The 16580-nt window shown below is 39.4% G+C and overlaps 1 protein-coding gene across 3 annotated transcripts in view; it reads left to right on the top strand.

Moving 5' to 3' along the window:
• Positions 1-16580, top strand: part of DACH2 (dachshund family transcription factor 2) — a 319796-nt gene that overhangs the window by 290741 nt on the left and 12475 nt on the right. For 2 of the 3 annotated variants that reach the window (XM_076347008.1, XM_076347011.1), the window contains 3 exons: positions 10187-10332; positions 10864-11011; positions 15038-15181. In XM_076347008.1, coding sequence (XP_076203123.1) covers positions 10187-10332; positions 10864-11011; positions 15038-15181 — 438 coding nt within the window. The remainder of the gene's footprint in view (positions 1-10186; positions 10333-10863; positions 11012-15037; positions 15182-16580) is intronic. The other variant, XM_076347010.1, reaches the window with a different exon arrangement.

Here is a 16580-nt window from a genome sequence, read left to right as displayed (position 1 = left end):
AGTTTTCCTCTTTCTTTTCTTTACCCAGTATTTGATCTTTTAAAAGAGCTCAGGATAAGTGACAGCAATAGACTTAACAGTTATTAGGTTGCAAAGTAGTGGATGTGGACTACTTGCTGGTTAGCTTACATTTATACTCTGATTGCAGCTGCCATTTGGGTCAGAAAGAGTTTTCCCTTTTGATAGATTGGCTGTGTGCTAGGAAAACTTGTCTTTCCCCAGAGCATCATGTAATTATTTGGTGGCAAAGAGTTGTGCTACGTTGCTATGGACATGCAGCTCTCCACACCGAGAGCTGCTGTAATGCTGATATATGTGAGTCTAATCATTCTGTCACTAAGATGTAATATCGATACACCAGGACAACATTTCTATCAGAGGGCCTATTACTTGCCCTCTTAGTTGAAGAGGGGAGGAGGACTGGGATAAGCCAAGTTGTGACCGTTGCTTAGCCCGAGAGGGGCTTGGTTGCATTAGGGTTCAGTTCTGTAACCTTTAATATCTGCAGGAGATACTGGCAGTATCTCAACGGCGGCACTTAGGCGTGCTGCTGCGCAGCGCGGGGTGGGAGATGGGTGCACGCGTTGTTTTGTGCAGGACCCTGGTTGCTGCAGCAAGGCAGGAGGCAGGGGCGTGCTGCAGCCCGGTGCCCTCTGCCTGCGCTGTGGGACTGAAGGACAGGCTGTGTGCAGCGTGGAAGGTCTGAGGAGCTGGTGCAAGGTTAAAATTTTCTGTGGAAGTCTACAACAGGGCTGTGTCAGGAGTCGTACCGGTAACAGCTACAGCACAGAACTGCTACTCACCTGTAGAATTAAAACAGTTAGAAGGTAAATTAAAAAGGGATTACCTTCTCATGTTTCTTGATAATCAGGGTTTATAAAATCAATGTGTAACTGAACTGAATTCAAACGCTAGGATATATAAGCGGAGTCCTTCTTTGTTGACATCTGAAGAATTCATAATTCACTCAGAAGGAAACTTTTAAGCTGATCATCTTTCTGGGTATATTTTCCTGTTAAGGCAATCATATTTCTCCTAGCGATCAGTTTTGAAAGCTGTCTTATTTCTACAGTGCAAAAAGCCTGCTGGTGAACAGTCCCCAATTGCACTCATAATTATTTCTGATTAAAAGTGCCTTGGCCTGACAGCACCAGGGAAATTAATAGGAGAAGCTTTCTACAAGTTTTAGAAGATGAGCAAAGACATACTCCCTCTTAAAATTATTTAAGCAGGTGCTGTGGGAAGCCATTGCTTTTATAAGGCTCTTCAGATGTTTACAGCAAAACATTTTTTCCCAGTGATTGAATTTTTCGAAGTACTAAAATACCACGGAGAAATATGTTTCCCACCAGTTTTATGGCTCCCTGGATGCATTCTATACAAACCTTGTATCTGCCTGGACACAAACACTCTATTGCAAAAAGATATCTTGCCATTTTAACAAGCTATACTGCTTTGAAAGGATACAGTGCATCACCAGTGGGAATATCAGTACCTTAAGAGTAATACTTCTTTAAGGGTACTATTTTATTAAAGCAGACCTCAGTAATTTGTTCCTGACTGTTATACACCCTTATTTTATTAAAGGTATTTTACATCTGTGGAGGAGATTACTACCACTCCTATTTTCTCCACTGCTTGGCTTTAATGGATGGTGTGGAATATAATATTTATTAAGCCTAAGCAGGGGAGGACATAATAGCAGAATTGTCCTTTATAACCTATTTTACACAGTTGTAAAATAAACCTTAATAAAGCAGGAATAATTATCCAGGAATATCCAGGAAATGGAGTACTCTGCCTGCTTCAAATATTCGGAGGACTTAACTGCTGGTCATACATGTACTTTAAGGAATTGAACTCAACAGTAATAATATTGATATTGGTTTGGTACTATTTTAAAATATATTAGGAGATTAATTATCTTGTGTGTCATAATTACTATGTTAGCATAAATCACATAATACATAACTATTTATAATGTCTATATAGTATTAACTGTGTATAATCCTATGGAAGGCAAACACAGTACAAAAATATTTATACTTACTAACTTTGAGGTTTAGAGTTCCTTTACCTTATTCCGATGGCACCCAGAGCCCCGCAGCTGGCTCCCTGGCTACCAGTCAGTTCTGCTGGTGATCACTAAGATTCGATGTCAGGGAATAACACCATTCCCTATTGCTCAATTCTGTATGCCTTTAGATTTGCTTCTGGCCAGAGGGGACTTGCGTTTACTGCCTGGACCCCAGAAGGCAATGAGTGTCTTGATTCCAGCCTGGTTTTGCCTGAGATTAGGAACACAGACTTTGCACCTAGCATACGCACCGTTGACATTTGAATAGTTCCCTGGACCAGGAAGACAACTTCAAAAAAGCCTTTCCTGGTGGCACATTTGCAGCTTTAGCAGGCAGGTGGAGTTTTTCAGGTGCACAGTGGGAACACAAGCGTACGTGCCATGCTGGTGAAAATTTGGTCCCACTGATCACAGCTATCTGGAAGCATTTATATAGTTGTGTGGGTTTTGTGAATAGGAAAAAATGGAATCTTTCTAATGAGATCTGTTTCAAATTATTGGTTATACTACCAAATACTGCAATAAAGGGAGTAGATGATGAAAATTATTTAAAAGCACATTGTATGCTTTTATTACAATGAGTGGGACATGAAAGAGATTGCCTAACCGTGGAGGCACAGAAGGCCTTTTTTTGGGTACACGGTTTCGCTTGTCAGTTCTCGAGTACTGCATTTACAGACGTACATGGCGCCAGCAGAGCTTGACCACAACAGTGTGCCTCACCCTTCAGGCAGACCTTTGTAGGTGGCTTTTGCAGGCAGCTGCCAGCTTCCCCTGCCCATTCCGCAAGTTACGCCGTCTGGGAGCTACCTCCTGTCTGGGAGCCATGTAGCTGCAGTTAGCATGGCGCTGGGATTGAGTTATTACCCTTCTCCCTCCCAGGTCCCCCATGCGCGGCTCTTGGATACACGCTAAAGCACGGTTTATTAATCTGAACACGATGCCTCGCTAATCGCAGTTGTGTTTGGCCAGGAGCTGGCTCGCATGTGCTGCCTGAGGACGTGGCAGAGCAGGCGCGATTCTGCCTGCGAGTGGACCTCACCGTCTGCGTGGTGGGGACTGATATTCCCCAGCCAGCTCTGGCTGCCTGTGCTGGTAGGCTGACAGTTCGGTTAATGGGCATTTCTTCAGCTTGAACACCATCAACCTGTTCCTATTTATCTTCATCACACCCAGCCTGTGTTTCTTCACCTTTCTTATGCAATAATTTTACTGTTTATTGTACTGCTTCTTGGATAGCTTTGTTTGTCTGTTTCTTGTATGATTTCTCTTCTTGGTGGCGGTCACTGGAATCTGTCTCAAAGGAAAAAAGGGAAAGATGTTGTATTAAGGCAGCTTTGCAAGAAACTGATTCCTGATCAGATATTCCAGAAGGACTGGGAAAGCAATTCCTATCTTCCTTCTTCCTTCCTGATTTCTTCCTCCTGTTGTCCTATTTATTTTTTTTTCATAAATGAATATTGTGGAAATTATTTGGACTGAAGTTATTACATTAATTATCCAAACTGACATTTCTGCAGTGTGTGAAAGGACAGGGTGGTATGTAAAATAGATGCACTAAGAACACCTACAGTATGACAACAAGTAGCAGGGTAATTGCTGAAAATGAAGTCTTTTCTGCTATCCCTTCCCTTCAACATCTGCTGTTCCATATGGAGTCATAAATATTTGCAATAAAATAGTTGAAGAAATAATCTCAACATTAATAGGGAAAAGCTGAATCCGCCAAGAAAATTGAAGAATCTTTTTTTTCTTGGCAAGTTCCTCCTACCCATCCTCATCTGACAGTTTAAAATCTCAGTAGAAGAACAGTCAGACTACAGCAATGCTTAAAAATCACCACAAAAAAACCCCCCTTGTGAATGTTAATAGGAGTTAGCTGAGAAAAATTTTATAACCTCTTGATAATGGCCATGAGGAGGATTTTGTTTATTTTGTTTCATTTTCCTCCTTTCTTCCACGCCACAGTAATTTTATTACTAGCTTTTTATTGAATAGTTCACATTTGCACTTTTCTCTATTGTCAGTAGAAATAATGCTTCTTGTCGGTGTGAGGGAAGACAAGGCACTATTACTAGCTGCAAGTAACTAGTTACTTTAAATTGCCATATGGAAAATGCAGATCGATAGTACTTAAGCTTCTACGTAGATTAAGAAGCAACTTAAAGCACAGAACAACTTTAAATGTTTCGGAATCCAGATTACCAAAACCTGCCTGAGGAGGAGCTCATAGGAGAAAGCAGGTATAATAATAACACAGAGAAACTATAAATTGTAAGTAATTGTTGTGAATATAAAATATAGCATTTTTGAAGGCTTTTTATGTATATTTATTAGTAGCCTTAATTGTACTTACGGTTCTCCTTAATGAACAGAATTTAATCAGGTGACATCAGTTGTATTTGTTTTTCTTAATCTGTACGTATCGAACTTTAGACTGAAGTTACTTGCAATGAAACACTTCAGTTCTGATGTCTGGCTGCACTTCTCAATTTCATTTTTTATTATTGCAAACCTAGTATCTCGTCTAACTTGGGTCCTTTTTTTTAAGGTTCGAATTAACAAAATATTTTCAGGTGTTTTTACCGTCGGTGCCGTGTGAACATCAGAGTATATTGTAAATACGTTGAAGTTATAAATAGGTATAATTTTCTGTGTTATTAATGAGAGTACCTTGATGAAAATGTCAAAGCTGTATAATTACGCATCTCTTGATAAAGAGTGCACAGATAAAGACAATTTGTAAACTGTAATTTCAGCCTTTTCTAGTGAAATTTTCATTTCTCTGCTTTTTGCCTCCTCCTCCTATTCAAACACTAAGTGCCTGCTTTATGACGTCCTTCAGGAAAACACACCGTCATAATTCCTGAGAACAGGTCTATGGAAAGGTGGTGAATGCATTGCTTGCAGAGTTTGCTTTCTCTTTTTTTACTACTCCAAATACTCAGTTTTTCCTAAGCCAGCACATTGCTCTAAATGTAACGGGCATGGTCTACATTTTCCCCCTCTGTTGAAAACAAGGAAAAGGTTTTATGAAACACTTCTTCAGGACAAAATCAATTGATTTCAGAATGCATAGGTGAGAACCAGCTTGGACGCGGATACTGTGAAGCGGAGCATAGTTGATGTTACTGTTTTGTGATAGTTTCCAAAAGCTTTTAAGGCAGCCTGGAAATGTATATCTAATGATTAGATACTATTTTTAAAGTGAAGTTTTTTTATGGCAAAGCTCAGTAGTGAAAAATGCTTGTGTGCTATCAAGTGGTATCAATCATTTGGAAATGAAATAAAGTCTGATTTAAAGCTAGTGCACTGGATTAATCAGCTACTCCCCAATTGCATTCATTGACCCTGTTCATTCAGGGACTGTAATTAAGAAAAACAGCAGTGACTTCAAATTTGGCACCTGAATCACAAGGTTAAAGCAGTAAATTTCTAAGTCTGATTGGTGCCAGGTTAGGAGGAGGTATCTCTTTTCTCACTGATGAACAGGAGTGCTCAGCTCCTGGCAGAGAAGCAATGAGTGAGGGAGAAAAAGGCAGGCAGAGGTTTATGGAGGATTTTCAGAGTTATTAAGACACTGAAGACAGATAACCCTGTCCTTGCAGACTTACAGATACAAAATATTTGAAATAAACAATGCTTTAGATTACAGGTTTTTCATACTTACCTTACTGTAAAAGAAAAAAATTGTACTAGTTTCTAGATAAGCAACACAGAAGTTGCCAAGGTTTAAAATTAAAATAAGAAGTCTCCCTTTTTTGGAAAACTGCTTTTTGCAGTCAAAAGTTAGAATTTGGGCCCTCATTCTGTCAAAATACCCGTGTTTGGACACCGCTGCCTGTCACTGTTGGTGTGAAGTAAATATACAACTGGAAGTCAAGGGACCTCTTACCGCTAGAAAGATACATTGGTTTGGATGATTCTGTAAGATCTTTGGGCAAATAATGCTATTTCAAATAAAAATGTAGCATCTTATTTTCAGAGATGAGTAGCACGTACAACTCAGCTGGTGTTGCAGATCCCCTGTTTTATTTTATTAAAGGTCAGAAAGGTCCATTAGAGTGTCTAGGCTGTTCTTTTGTAACTATGGACCATTAATGTAATCCCCATCACTCAGAGATGAAGCTCAAAGAATTATAATTGTGATAAACCATTTTAGTCCTTAGGTTTCTAAATTGTATGCCACAGGCAGGGAAAAGGAGTGACCCAGCTGCCATCTATGTTCAAAACGGTCTTATTAACGCTGGCTGAAGGCTTTCTGAGATCAAATGCCTGGGTTAGTAACTAACAGATTGGTAACTATACATTTTGTATAAATTGTTACTCTCTTCGCCATGTGCCACATATTTATTTTGTGCATGAGTTACATTCTATAAGCTATTTGAGGTGAGGTTTACATGTAATGCTTATACAGGTCCAGATAGATAAAGTTTTGAAGTGTATGTGAAGAAATAACTTGGTGGTCTAACTAGCGTTAGGCAATATGTAAATCATAGCTTTAATATTTCTGCCGTGTTTTGAGAGGGATGTGACATGCCAAGTGTATCAGGTATATGAATGATGGACTTAAAAACATGCCTTCTGAAAGAATATAAACCAGCTGGCAAATAAAAATTGCCTGTTGGTTTGGGCCATGTACTGTCATGCAGGGAGCAATTTGCATTACTCGTGTTCCCAGTGCTGCGTTTAGTCCGTAGGTTGATGCTTCATTTTCCAATTTCTATTTCTGCAACCTAGGCAAGAGACAGAAGATGAAATACTTTAGTATATTGAATTAAGAACAAGAAACTTTCTAGAAGATTTCCATGTGCTTTCCTGGGATAATAATCCATTCACTGTTAGTGTTTACTGTGTATTTCTTTTCTCTGCAATGTAAGTCTTGCTTTTGTCTATTCATCTGGATGCCAGCTAGAAATTAAAATAAAAAGACTGCACTCTAAATGGATTCCTGAATGCTATTATAAAGCATGGCAGGTTTAACAAACAAGCTCGATAAAAGTAGTTCCCACTTTGCTTCAATAAATAGAAAGGTTGTTTGTGTCCTTGGTTAGATTGTAGTTGTCCTAGCTTTATTTCTTGCTTATTCTGTTGTACTATATGTGGGAGTGCAGCTTTTAGCATTTATATTTTTAGTGTTCTTTAAAATCAAAATGCTTAAATCAACATCTTTGTTTCTACTAAAGAGATACATTTGATACAATCCACAAAAAATGCTTCCAACACATGCCATTTTTAATTGCTTTACCGATTATGATTTCTCCAGTCTAGCTAATAAATTTCTGCCTAACTGTGCACTTATTCAGAATACGGACAAGATGTAGACACCATTCAGATGTGAAGACCTATTAGAAGATTGAAATAGATTTCTAATGCATTTATCATTCATCTTTGCAGAGTGTGATTTCAATCAGAAAAAAAAAAAATGATGAATGGCTTGACAGTTTCCACCCATATACGCTAAAACATAATACGCTGCTTCTAGTTTTCAGCTGTTACAGACTTTAACATGCAATGTGACCTTGGTCTGCAAAGCATGTTTGGTTAGCACAAAAACTTAATCATAAGAAGTCATAAGTAGAATCCTTCTTCTTTACTGCCCTTTTTCTGGGACTTGGAAATTTATTGCTTCTGGGACAGGTAGGATATGAACAATGGGCCAAATAGAGTCCAGGGTTATCTCATCTGTGTGAAAACTGCTGCTGAAAATCGATGTGACCTCTGCTACACTGTCATCCCAATTCCCACCCTCTGTGTCCTATTTGTCTTTTGGTAGAAGCTTAGATCTGTGTGCTGTCTCTATGTGTCTCTCTTGGGCCAGATTATCAAAATGAATCATTGCCTGCATACCTCTTATATTTCTATTTATTTTCCTGGTGTTGACTAGGTCTGATGAAATATGATTCTTTTTGCATTTGATCCTCACTGCAGCAAGCAGCACCTAATTTAGCTGTGTCTATCTCTTTAAAGAAGAGTAATACTATTTTGAAACTTCAATCTGCTGTACAGTAACATTACAAACCATAGACCATGCAACCTGTCTTCACAGTCAATAGTAATTTTCCTTTCGGCCAATTTAATGTTATTACTTTCATCTCCAAATAGTAGAGATTTCTAGAGATTTTAAAGCAGCTATAGTTTTGTTATGCATACTTCATGTATTACTTTCTTCTTCAGATGCCACTTCTGTTTAGTCTTTTGTGACTCCGTGGCTTAGATGTTATTTCTGTGTGGCATCATACGTTACAACTAATCACTTCATTTTAAAAAACTCTGCCACTGATATGAGGTGTTTAAATACGAGAAGTGGTGTATCTGAATCAGCGCGAACTCCATGGTCTGAGTACGTTAACCAGAGTTTGTTTTTTTTTAAATGGATCATTTAAATTACATGAACACAGCTCTAAAGAGATAGCTGTGGAGATGTGCGGAGGTTACTGGCTTTTGTTGTTACTAGTCTTGAAGAATCGTTATAAAGATGTTCCATTTAATGAACTCACACAGTGAAAACAAAATACTCCCTAAACAGAGATTTCAAAGAATACTTGAAAACTGCTAATGCTCCTGGTTCGTTGTCAGTAGGCGTGGTTTAGAAACACAGCAAAAAGTGCTTGCTGCTCAACAGATGCTCCTGGAGTTTGGAGCATCTAGGTAATAGTACTGCTGTAGGGACACCGTGGTTTCATTCATTGTTGTCAGATTCTTTCTGAGGTTTTGGGTTGTTTTCTTTTTAATAAGAGAGGTGGGAGAAGGAGGCCTTTTGAATATGGTATGGTCTAATTGTAAATCGTGGCTTTAATATGACCAAGACACTTGGCAAATGAAACTGTCGGGACTGGCTGTGCAGTTGCCCTTAGAAAACACACGCATCATGAACTTACGGTCAATACACTAGTTGCAAGCTTTACTAAAAAGCAATTGCTGAGAAGATATTCTTCATGATTTCTGCAAGTGCAGGAACATAATACATATAGACTGCTTTTCCCTGGAATGTTACACAGAAATGTTTTTTTAACATTTCAGAGTAAAAGAAATGTAGAGAGTTTGGCTTTGAAGACTGCTAACAGATTTTAATTTTGTGGTTTTCAGCAATTAACTTGATGTTTAAAATGAATACATGGGGAAGAAGTACCCATAGGGATCTGAGAGAAGGAGATATCTTTACTATCCTAAAGTATGTTTAAATTATCCTATTCAAAAATGTGAGTTCATCGGTGATAGTACTGATTCATCACAAAATTTAAAGGATTTTTGAAAAGCGATTACTGATGTTGTTGTTTCTTTCCGGATACACATTTCTACTGTCTGTGCACAGCTCGATCTATAACAACATGATCTATTTGAAACAGCGAGTGAAGGGGAAGCTACCAGGTCCCGATTCTCCAATTTGTAAGAGATGCATCAATCTAGTTCTGTGCAGTAAATTGCAGGAGCGAGGCCCTGTGCCGGAGCGCCCTCTCCTCCCCGGCCGCTCCTGTGACCCCCCGCCACCCAGCTCTCTTTATACCTCCGGTAGAGATAACTCAGCGAAGCATTTTTGGCTACTGCCTGTGACTAGAAAGGCTGACAGTAGCGAGGTACTTGTTAAGAAAACCCGTGCTGACACTTTCCTGCCAACGTGGAGTTGGTGCTAGCGAAGCAGGAGGGGATGACTCAGTGGAGATTATTTACTGCTGAGTATGGGAAGGATAACGTTAAAGGAGTAGAGAGATGTGATACATTTCTTGATTAGAATTTTGTCAAGGTTATAGCAACAGAAAACGCACATCACAGAATGGCAAACATGATAGAATGAAGAGAGGTCATTCAGGTTTAATGAACTGCGTAATACTGTTATAATTCTGTGGTATAATTCTGTAGAATTTGAGATATAATAGTCTATACTCTATTACAGCTATGTTACAGTCTTCAGTGTATTTGTTATTGTTCTGTACTATTTTGCAAACTTACCTTAGCAACAATCACAGCTGCCCAAAAACTGAAACAATGTCAATTTTACTAATGCGCTTGTATTTTGACTTCCAGGTAAACAGAATGCTAGTTTCTAGAAATTACATTTACCTATATTTCCAATGCTTTCTGATGTTGCTTTTAAACCTATCTTTACAGAAGAGGTCCAAATTGCCATTCCAATAATGAAACCAACCTTAGATAAAGTCCAACTGGCTGGACAGGCCTTGCCTCCTGGATTTCCGGCGCCATTTCTTTTTGCTGATGGTCTCTCATCAGTAGAAACACTATTAACCAACATTCAGGTAAATTATTCTCTATAGGGCCAGGCTATGTCATGATGGATAAAATGTGTTTCTTTTTCGATCTCTTTAAAAGTTTCAGAAACTATTTTGTATCTGCAATTCTAATTTCTTTTATTTAATGTAATGCTTAGGTTTCCACTATCTGGCATTATCGATCGTGAAAGGGTTTCATACATTGTCTGTTTGACTTAATAGTTGGCAATAATGGTCATATTAAAATTCACCAGTCTCATTATTCCTCCTTTGCTGCTCCCTGCAGTTGACCGAGGTCAGCAATGGTACGGCACTCCGTTTGTAATAAACCACATCAGTAGGATGAATTAGCAAAAGCTATCCTGAACGATTCCATGCCACAAAATTGCTCATATATAACATTTAGCTACTTTAAATGCCCAGTTGCATTCCAGGTCTATAGGTTCCTGCTTTCAATTTTTCTGTTTTCCTAGAGGGTATAAAAGAAGCAAATGGATGAATTTTGTCACTGCTGAAACAAACTGGTATTTTCAGATCTTACATTTGTGTGTGTTTTAGGGCCTACTGAAGGTGGCTGTGGACAATGCGAGAGTCCAGGAAAAGCAGATACAGCAGGAAAAGAAAGAGTTAAAGATGGAGCTTTGTAGAGAGAGAGAACTAAGAGAGAGCTTGGAAAGGCAACTCACAGCTGAGCTGCAAAGCAGAGGTGAGTGAATGAAAAATGGAGTTTAGATATCTATTAAATGTATAACCCTTTGGCATTTCCAGCTGGAGCTATTGAGGACTCGGAGTTAACTGACATTCATACTACAGTGTAGTGCAGCAGTGGACTAGCACTGGTAATGAAAGATTTAAATTTAATAAAACCAGAATGAAGCACACTTTTCTGTAAGCAGACAGAACAGTGACTGAAGGATTATTTCCTGGAGGGCAACTGGCCGCAGAGAGTCTTGGCTGGTTCTGCGGAGGAAAGCTGATTCAGTTTCATGGCTTTCACATGTATTATTACCACTCCGCCTGTGTATTCCCAGCCCGATTTCTTCATTTGACAGCTTTAATTTCTTTTGTTTTCTGCTATTATTCTCCAAGCATTGAGGATCAGTCTTACTGTGAGAAAGAGAATATGTTGGTAATGTGGGTATTTAGTTGATTTTTCTTTCATTATCTTACTACTTATCTAGCCCACATTTCTGTACTTTAGGTGCTCGTCAGCTCATTTTTCTTGTAGATAACTTCAGTGCAACAAAATAGGCAGAACTACGAGAAGTTGTCTACCCAAGTGCAAGATCTGAAGCAAATAACCCTAGATAATTTTTTTTCCATCAGGAGAGTGAGATACAAAAGCACTCCCCAAATGGAGCCTTCTGAGACAAAACCATGACTGTTTAGAAGCTTTTGATAATAATAGGCAATTAAATTGGTAAATCTGAATTTTTTGCTGTGATATTGCAAAGAAGGCAGTATTCTTTTTAAAATTCAACTCTGCATCTAAAGGAGAGGAATAGTACTTTATGTGCCAAAAGCTACTTCTAGATTACATCCGTGAAATCAGAAAGATAAAACTAGATAAGACCAAAAATGTAGATGCCAAGTACTGTCTTCCTGTGCATTTTGAATTGAAATTAGGCGTGCAGAACAGAGCTGTCTGCAGCGCCAAGTCTCAGTAAGAGGCAACAAAGAAGGGCACTTCTAAGTTGAGTTGTGAAGGGTCCGTAAATACTACTGAAGCTGTTAAATTGCAGTGAGTGCTCAGAAACGTTGCGTCACCCCAGTCTAAGTGTGGATGAGGCTGCCGTATTTCTATGAAACAAAACTTACCTCCGTGTAGGCAGACAGCACACTGTGCACCAACTGAGTCACATTTAAGTCAACAAAAACCTTAAGCCATTCGCAGACTTTCTTGGCTTCTGGCTCAAAAGAGGATTTCACCAATAATCAGTATCCTTAGAATTGTTTGCCTTTCTGGTCATCGCCACGTGCACGTCTTTATTATTATAGCAAGTCAGAGATAGGCTTTTTCACACGGGTTGCTCAATTTTGCAAAGTTATGTTCTACAGATCACATTTTGACATTCATAATTTATTAAGTCTCTCAGAGATTTCCCATGTAATGGTATCCTCCCCCCCCCCCCCCCACCCACCCCGAATGGAGCATTTACAAATCCAGACAGATCTGTAAAAGTCAGGAAGAATTCAGGTGAACAAGTGGTCACAAAAAGTTATGCAAATACTGTGGATTTTCCCAGAATTTTTTCCAAAGTTTTTAGTAAATTTTCTAACAATATGTTGTGATTTGAAATTCACAGGTATCTAATATACAGGAGAAGCAAATAAATAAAAGGGATTGCAAAATACAGCTCATATAAGTTCAACTTTCATTTTAACAATATTTGTGAGCAATATTTGCCAGAGTGTACACACTAGCAAACTTGGCTCTAAAATAGATGGTAATTTTAAAAGGGCATTTCTGTTTAAGCTCAAATTCTTTTTAGTCTGTTAGTTTTACCTACCTTTTCTAGTGCCCTCGCTTCTCCATTTGTTTGTTTGATTCCATAATGAATCCATGGGATTAAGTACTGCTCTGTGAAATTAGACTACACACGTGAACTGAAGCAGCAGCAGCACAAGGCAAAAGCATCCTTCGATCCTCTGCACAAGCTGCGATGAGTTGTAGAAACGTAGCGCTTTCATATGAGCTGGGGTATGCTACGGAGGTGGTCTTTGACCCCTTCCAGAGCTTGCTAAAAATGTTCTCCAGCTGGTTCTGAGAAAGTATGTGGGCATCAGCCTCCGGTGCAATCTTCCTCATGCCCATCAGACGTGCCAGCTGATGGCAGATTTCCTGGAACACAAGCTGTGCCCAGGAGGAGAGTATTTTCTGGCTGCAGGGTACACTCAGCGGAAGTGCGGTGACGGGACTGTAGAGATCCTACCGAGCAGTTTAAACCAGGGAAGGGAGGTGCAGGTCATACAATGAAGAGACGCAAGAGAGTGTTCTTGCAGCACTGGTGAAAAAACAAGTGTAAGAGCCCATTAAAGATAGTTTAATAAGGATAATAAGGACAGTCTGTTAGCCAGCAGGAGCACAGGAAGGGTGGTTGTAAGCAGAGGTAGATATTTTAGATGTAGTTCTGGCCCAAGTAATGGTAACCTGGTGCTGGTGAAAACTAAGGTTAAATATGGGATTAAGATTCAGGGTTTGAAAAGGAAAAGGCTTAAAAGGTGCATTGTATTGCTTGAATTTATATAAGTGAGGGAATACAAGCATAGCCAATGCCAGCAGTTCCCAATGAAGATATTGATCATCTGGCTACACTTAATACTATACAATTCTCTAGTTACAGTTTTAACTTGATTTATAGTTGGGTTTAAGACTGAGATTAGTCAGGAATACTTCTGTTTTCTGCCAAATCTTACATGGCTGTACCAATGGCCTGCGGATGATCTTTGTCAAGACACTGTTTCTGCTTTCCATCTATAAAAGAGAGAAGATGAGACGACCGTAAAGTGCATTGAGATCTAATGCAAAGCTGTACAGGAGCACTGTGTTACTGCATTGTTACCTATTTTAAGTCCAAACAACCAGCTACTATACAGCGTTGTATAGAGTGCTTCAGTTAGAAGGAGAAGTTACCAATGAAGAGAATATACTTGATTTACTTAGCAGTGTTATAAGCTTCTTTTCAACCTGCTTTCTACCTGGGAAGTTCCCTTTTAATTTCTCTCTGAGATTCTCAACGTACACCCAATGCTTTTTTGTTTCTCTCCTTTCTTTGGCTTTCCCTCTTTTTTCTCCCACTAGTGATGAAGTGCGAAAGTACTCACGTTACTCAGTACGTACCCCTTCTCTATGCATTTGATCTGTCATTTGAGTATGTACCCACTGAACCCAGCTTCTCAATAGCCTTACACCTGGCTTCTATCTTGGGCAGTGGTTCTTGTTATTTCAGTTACTCTGCTTCAAAATTCACCCAACCGCTGCTCCATTTTTACCAAAAAAATTGCCACCTAGTTGTGTGGGCTTTCACTCTGTACACCATCGCTACTGACATTTCAGATTCTCCAACACTGCACACAGACAGTTCGCCTGCAGAAATAGATTTCATTTCCTTTTAATGTTAGAAAACATAACGAAACCTGAATCTCTGACACATTCAGAAGATTTCCTCCATCCACGAGGAGTGGTCAGGGGAGACATAACCCATGTGTTTGGATTATCTTTCTAGATAAAACTACTGGAGGAGGAGGAGCAATATAATTTTCAGCATTAAGGGAAAAGGTTAGAATGAAGGGTGAGAGATTTATTTGATTTTGAGGATGAACATTGGTGCTGTTGCTAGAAATTAGTTTAAGCCAATGATCTGCTCAACCAAACTGTGCAGAACTGTAGCTGGAATTTAGTCCAAATTGGTGAAGTCTCTGTAACGTGAACCACCGGGCTGGCTCTCAGACTCTCACCTTCTGGTCAGGAGACCTAAATCCATGGGACTATTCCAGAGTGAGAATAAGATTTAAGATCTTTAAGAAGATCTAAAGCCCTTTCAGATTGTTCATTGTTTCACTACAGGGTATGGCTTGGGGTTTTTTTGGTTTTGTATCAGATTCATGCCAGATTTTATTTTTTTTCAAACTAGAACTGGCCCCTTGAACATTGAAAATAAACTCATTCACCGTCTCCATTATATATTAATTGTGCTTTAACAGCCATTCTTACAATATATTTACATTTCAGCAACAATTCAGAAACGCTTGAAGAAAGAAAAAAAGGCAAAGAGAAAATTGCAGGAAGCTTTGGAATTTGAATCAAAGAGAAGAGAACAAGTGGAACAGGCGCTTAAACAGGCCACATCAGGTGACGGTCTCAGGATGTTAAATGGTAATGTCTTAGTTGGCCTTTCACAGTTAGCTTAAAATGATGTTTAATTGAGTGGAAAAAAAAATGATGATGCACAAAGCAAACTCCAGAATAAAAAAACACAATCCTTTCCTGAAATAATTAAAAATCTATTTCAGGCCACGTGCTCTGGGTCATGAATTAAAAAAAATAAATAAGTCTGCAACTAGAGAAACAGACAGAGCAGTTTACACAGACATGACAAGAAATGCTGAATATATTACCGGAGAAATCTGTTACAGTGCCAGCTAAGACAATGTGAAATTTGGTTCCTATAAGGTTCTCTGAACTCTTCTCTCCCAGCAGATTAATTTTTAGAACTGCTGAGCTTCATTTTAAAAGCCGTTTGGCTGAAGTTTGCTCAACCTCAGGACCTATTAAGTTTGTTAAATATGTATCAGCTTTCAGAGCTGACTAAGTTTTGAATACTTCCCAAATATTCTTGTGAAACAAAAGCAAATTGGTTAATCTCCTAAACAGGGTGATTATGTTTTGGGTAGTGGGAGGATTTGCCTCTCCTGCTTAATGTGGTTCTGACCAAAGTTTAGAGCTTTGGTTTGAATCTTTAAGACTGAACCTAGTTGAGTTTTAATTAATTGCAGGTTCTGTAGCTAAGGTTTAATCTGTGCGTCCCTACCCCGAAGTCTCTGCAGAGGCTCATGAATCAGAGTTACATTCAGTCTCTGCTGCGCTTGTAGGTCGTGTACTGTTTACGTTAACTTTCTGCTGCCTACTCTGGGCACTGCTAGCAACTGAGCCATAACAACATAAGCAGACTGCAAAAACTGCCGGAATTGCTGAGTAAAAATAATGAGTTTAGCTTGTCTTGAGTTCTCAGTTGTGAGGGCTACCCAAACTGTTTTTTAAAGTTAGGGCTAGCCTGTCTACGTGAACTGCCATCGCAGCACTCTGCAATGGACTGCAAGTTGTGATTTATCTGGAGCACCTAAGAGATATAAACTCTTTAAGTATGAGAGCAACATCTTTCAGAGGCGTTCTCATCTGCTGGCTTTTATAGTCCAGCATATCACTGTAACCAGGAACTGGCTGGCTTTTCCGATGTACTGACAGTGAATGGCGGTGATTCAGGCATGGATGTACAGCTTGCAGTTGCACCGTGGTAATGGACAATGACCCAAGGGAGAGTGGGTGGACAGAGCCAGCAGAAACCTTTCCCACCGCCTCCCCTGGATCAGAAAAATGCCCAGAGCGGATCCCACAGACATAGCCAGCGCCTTGAGATGAATGTCAGAAAAAACCTAACATCCTGATGTTCTGTAAGGTCATTCACCCAGATTCTGCCATTGCTGGTAAGCACCTGCGGCTCGCACTGCAGTTAGGAGTACTCAGCAGTTCTGGAAGCCACAAATTAAAGGGTACC

This window comes from Aptenodytes patagonicus, chromosome 9, assembly GCF_965638725.1.
Source record: "Aptenodytes patagonicus chromosome 9, bAptPat1.pri.cur, whole genome shotgun sequence".
NCBI lineage: Eukaryota > Metazoa > Chordata > Aves > Sphenisciformes > Spheniscidae > Aptenodytes > Aptenodytes patagonicus.
This window is presented reverse-complemented; position numbering and strand designations above follow the sequence as displayed.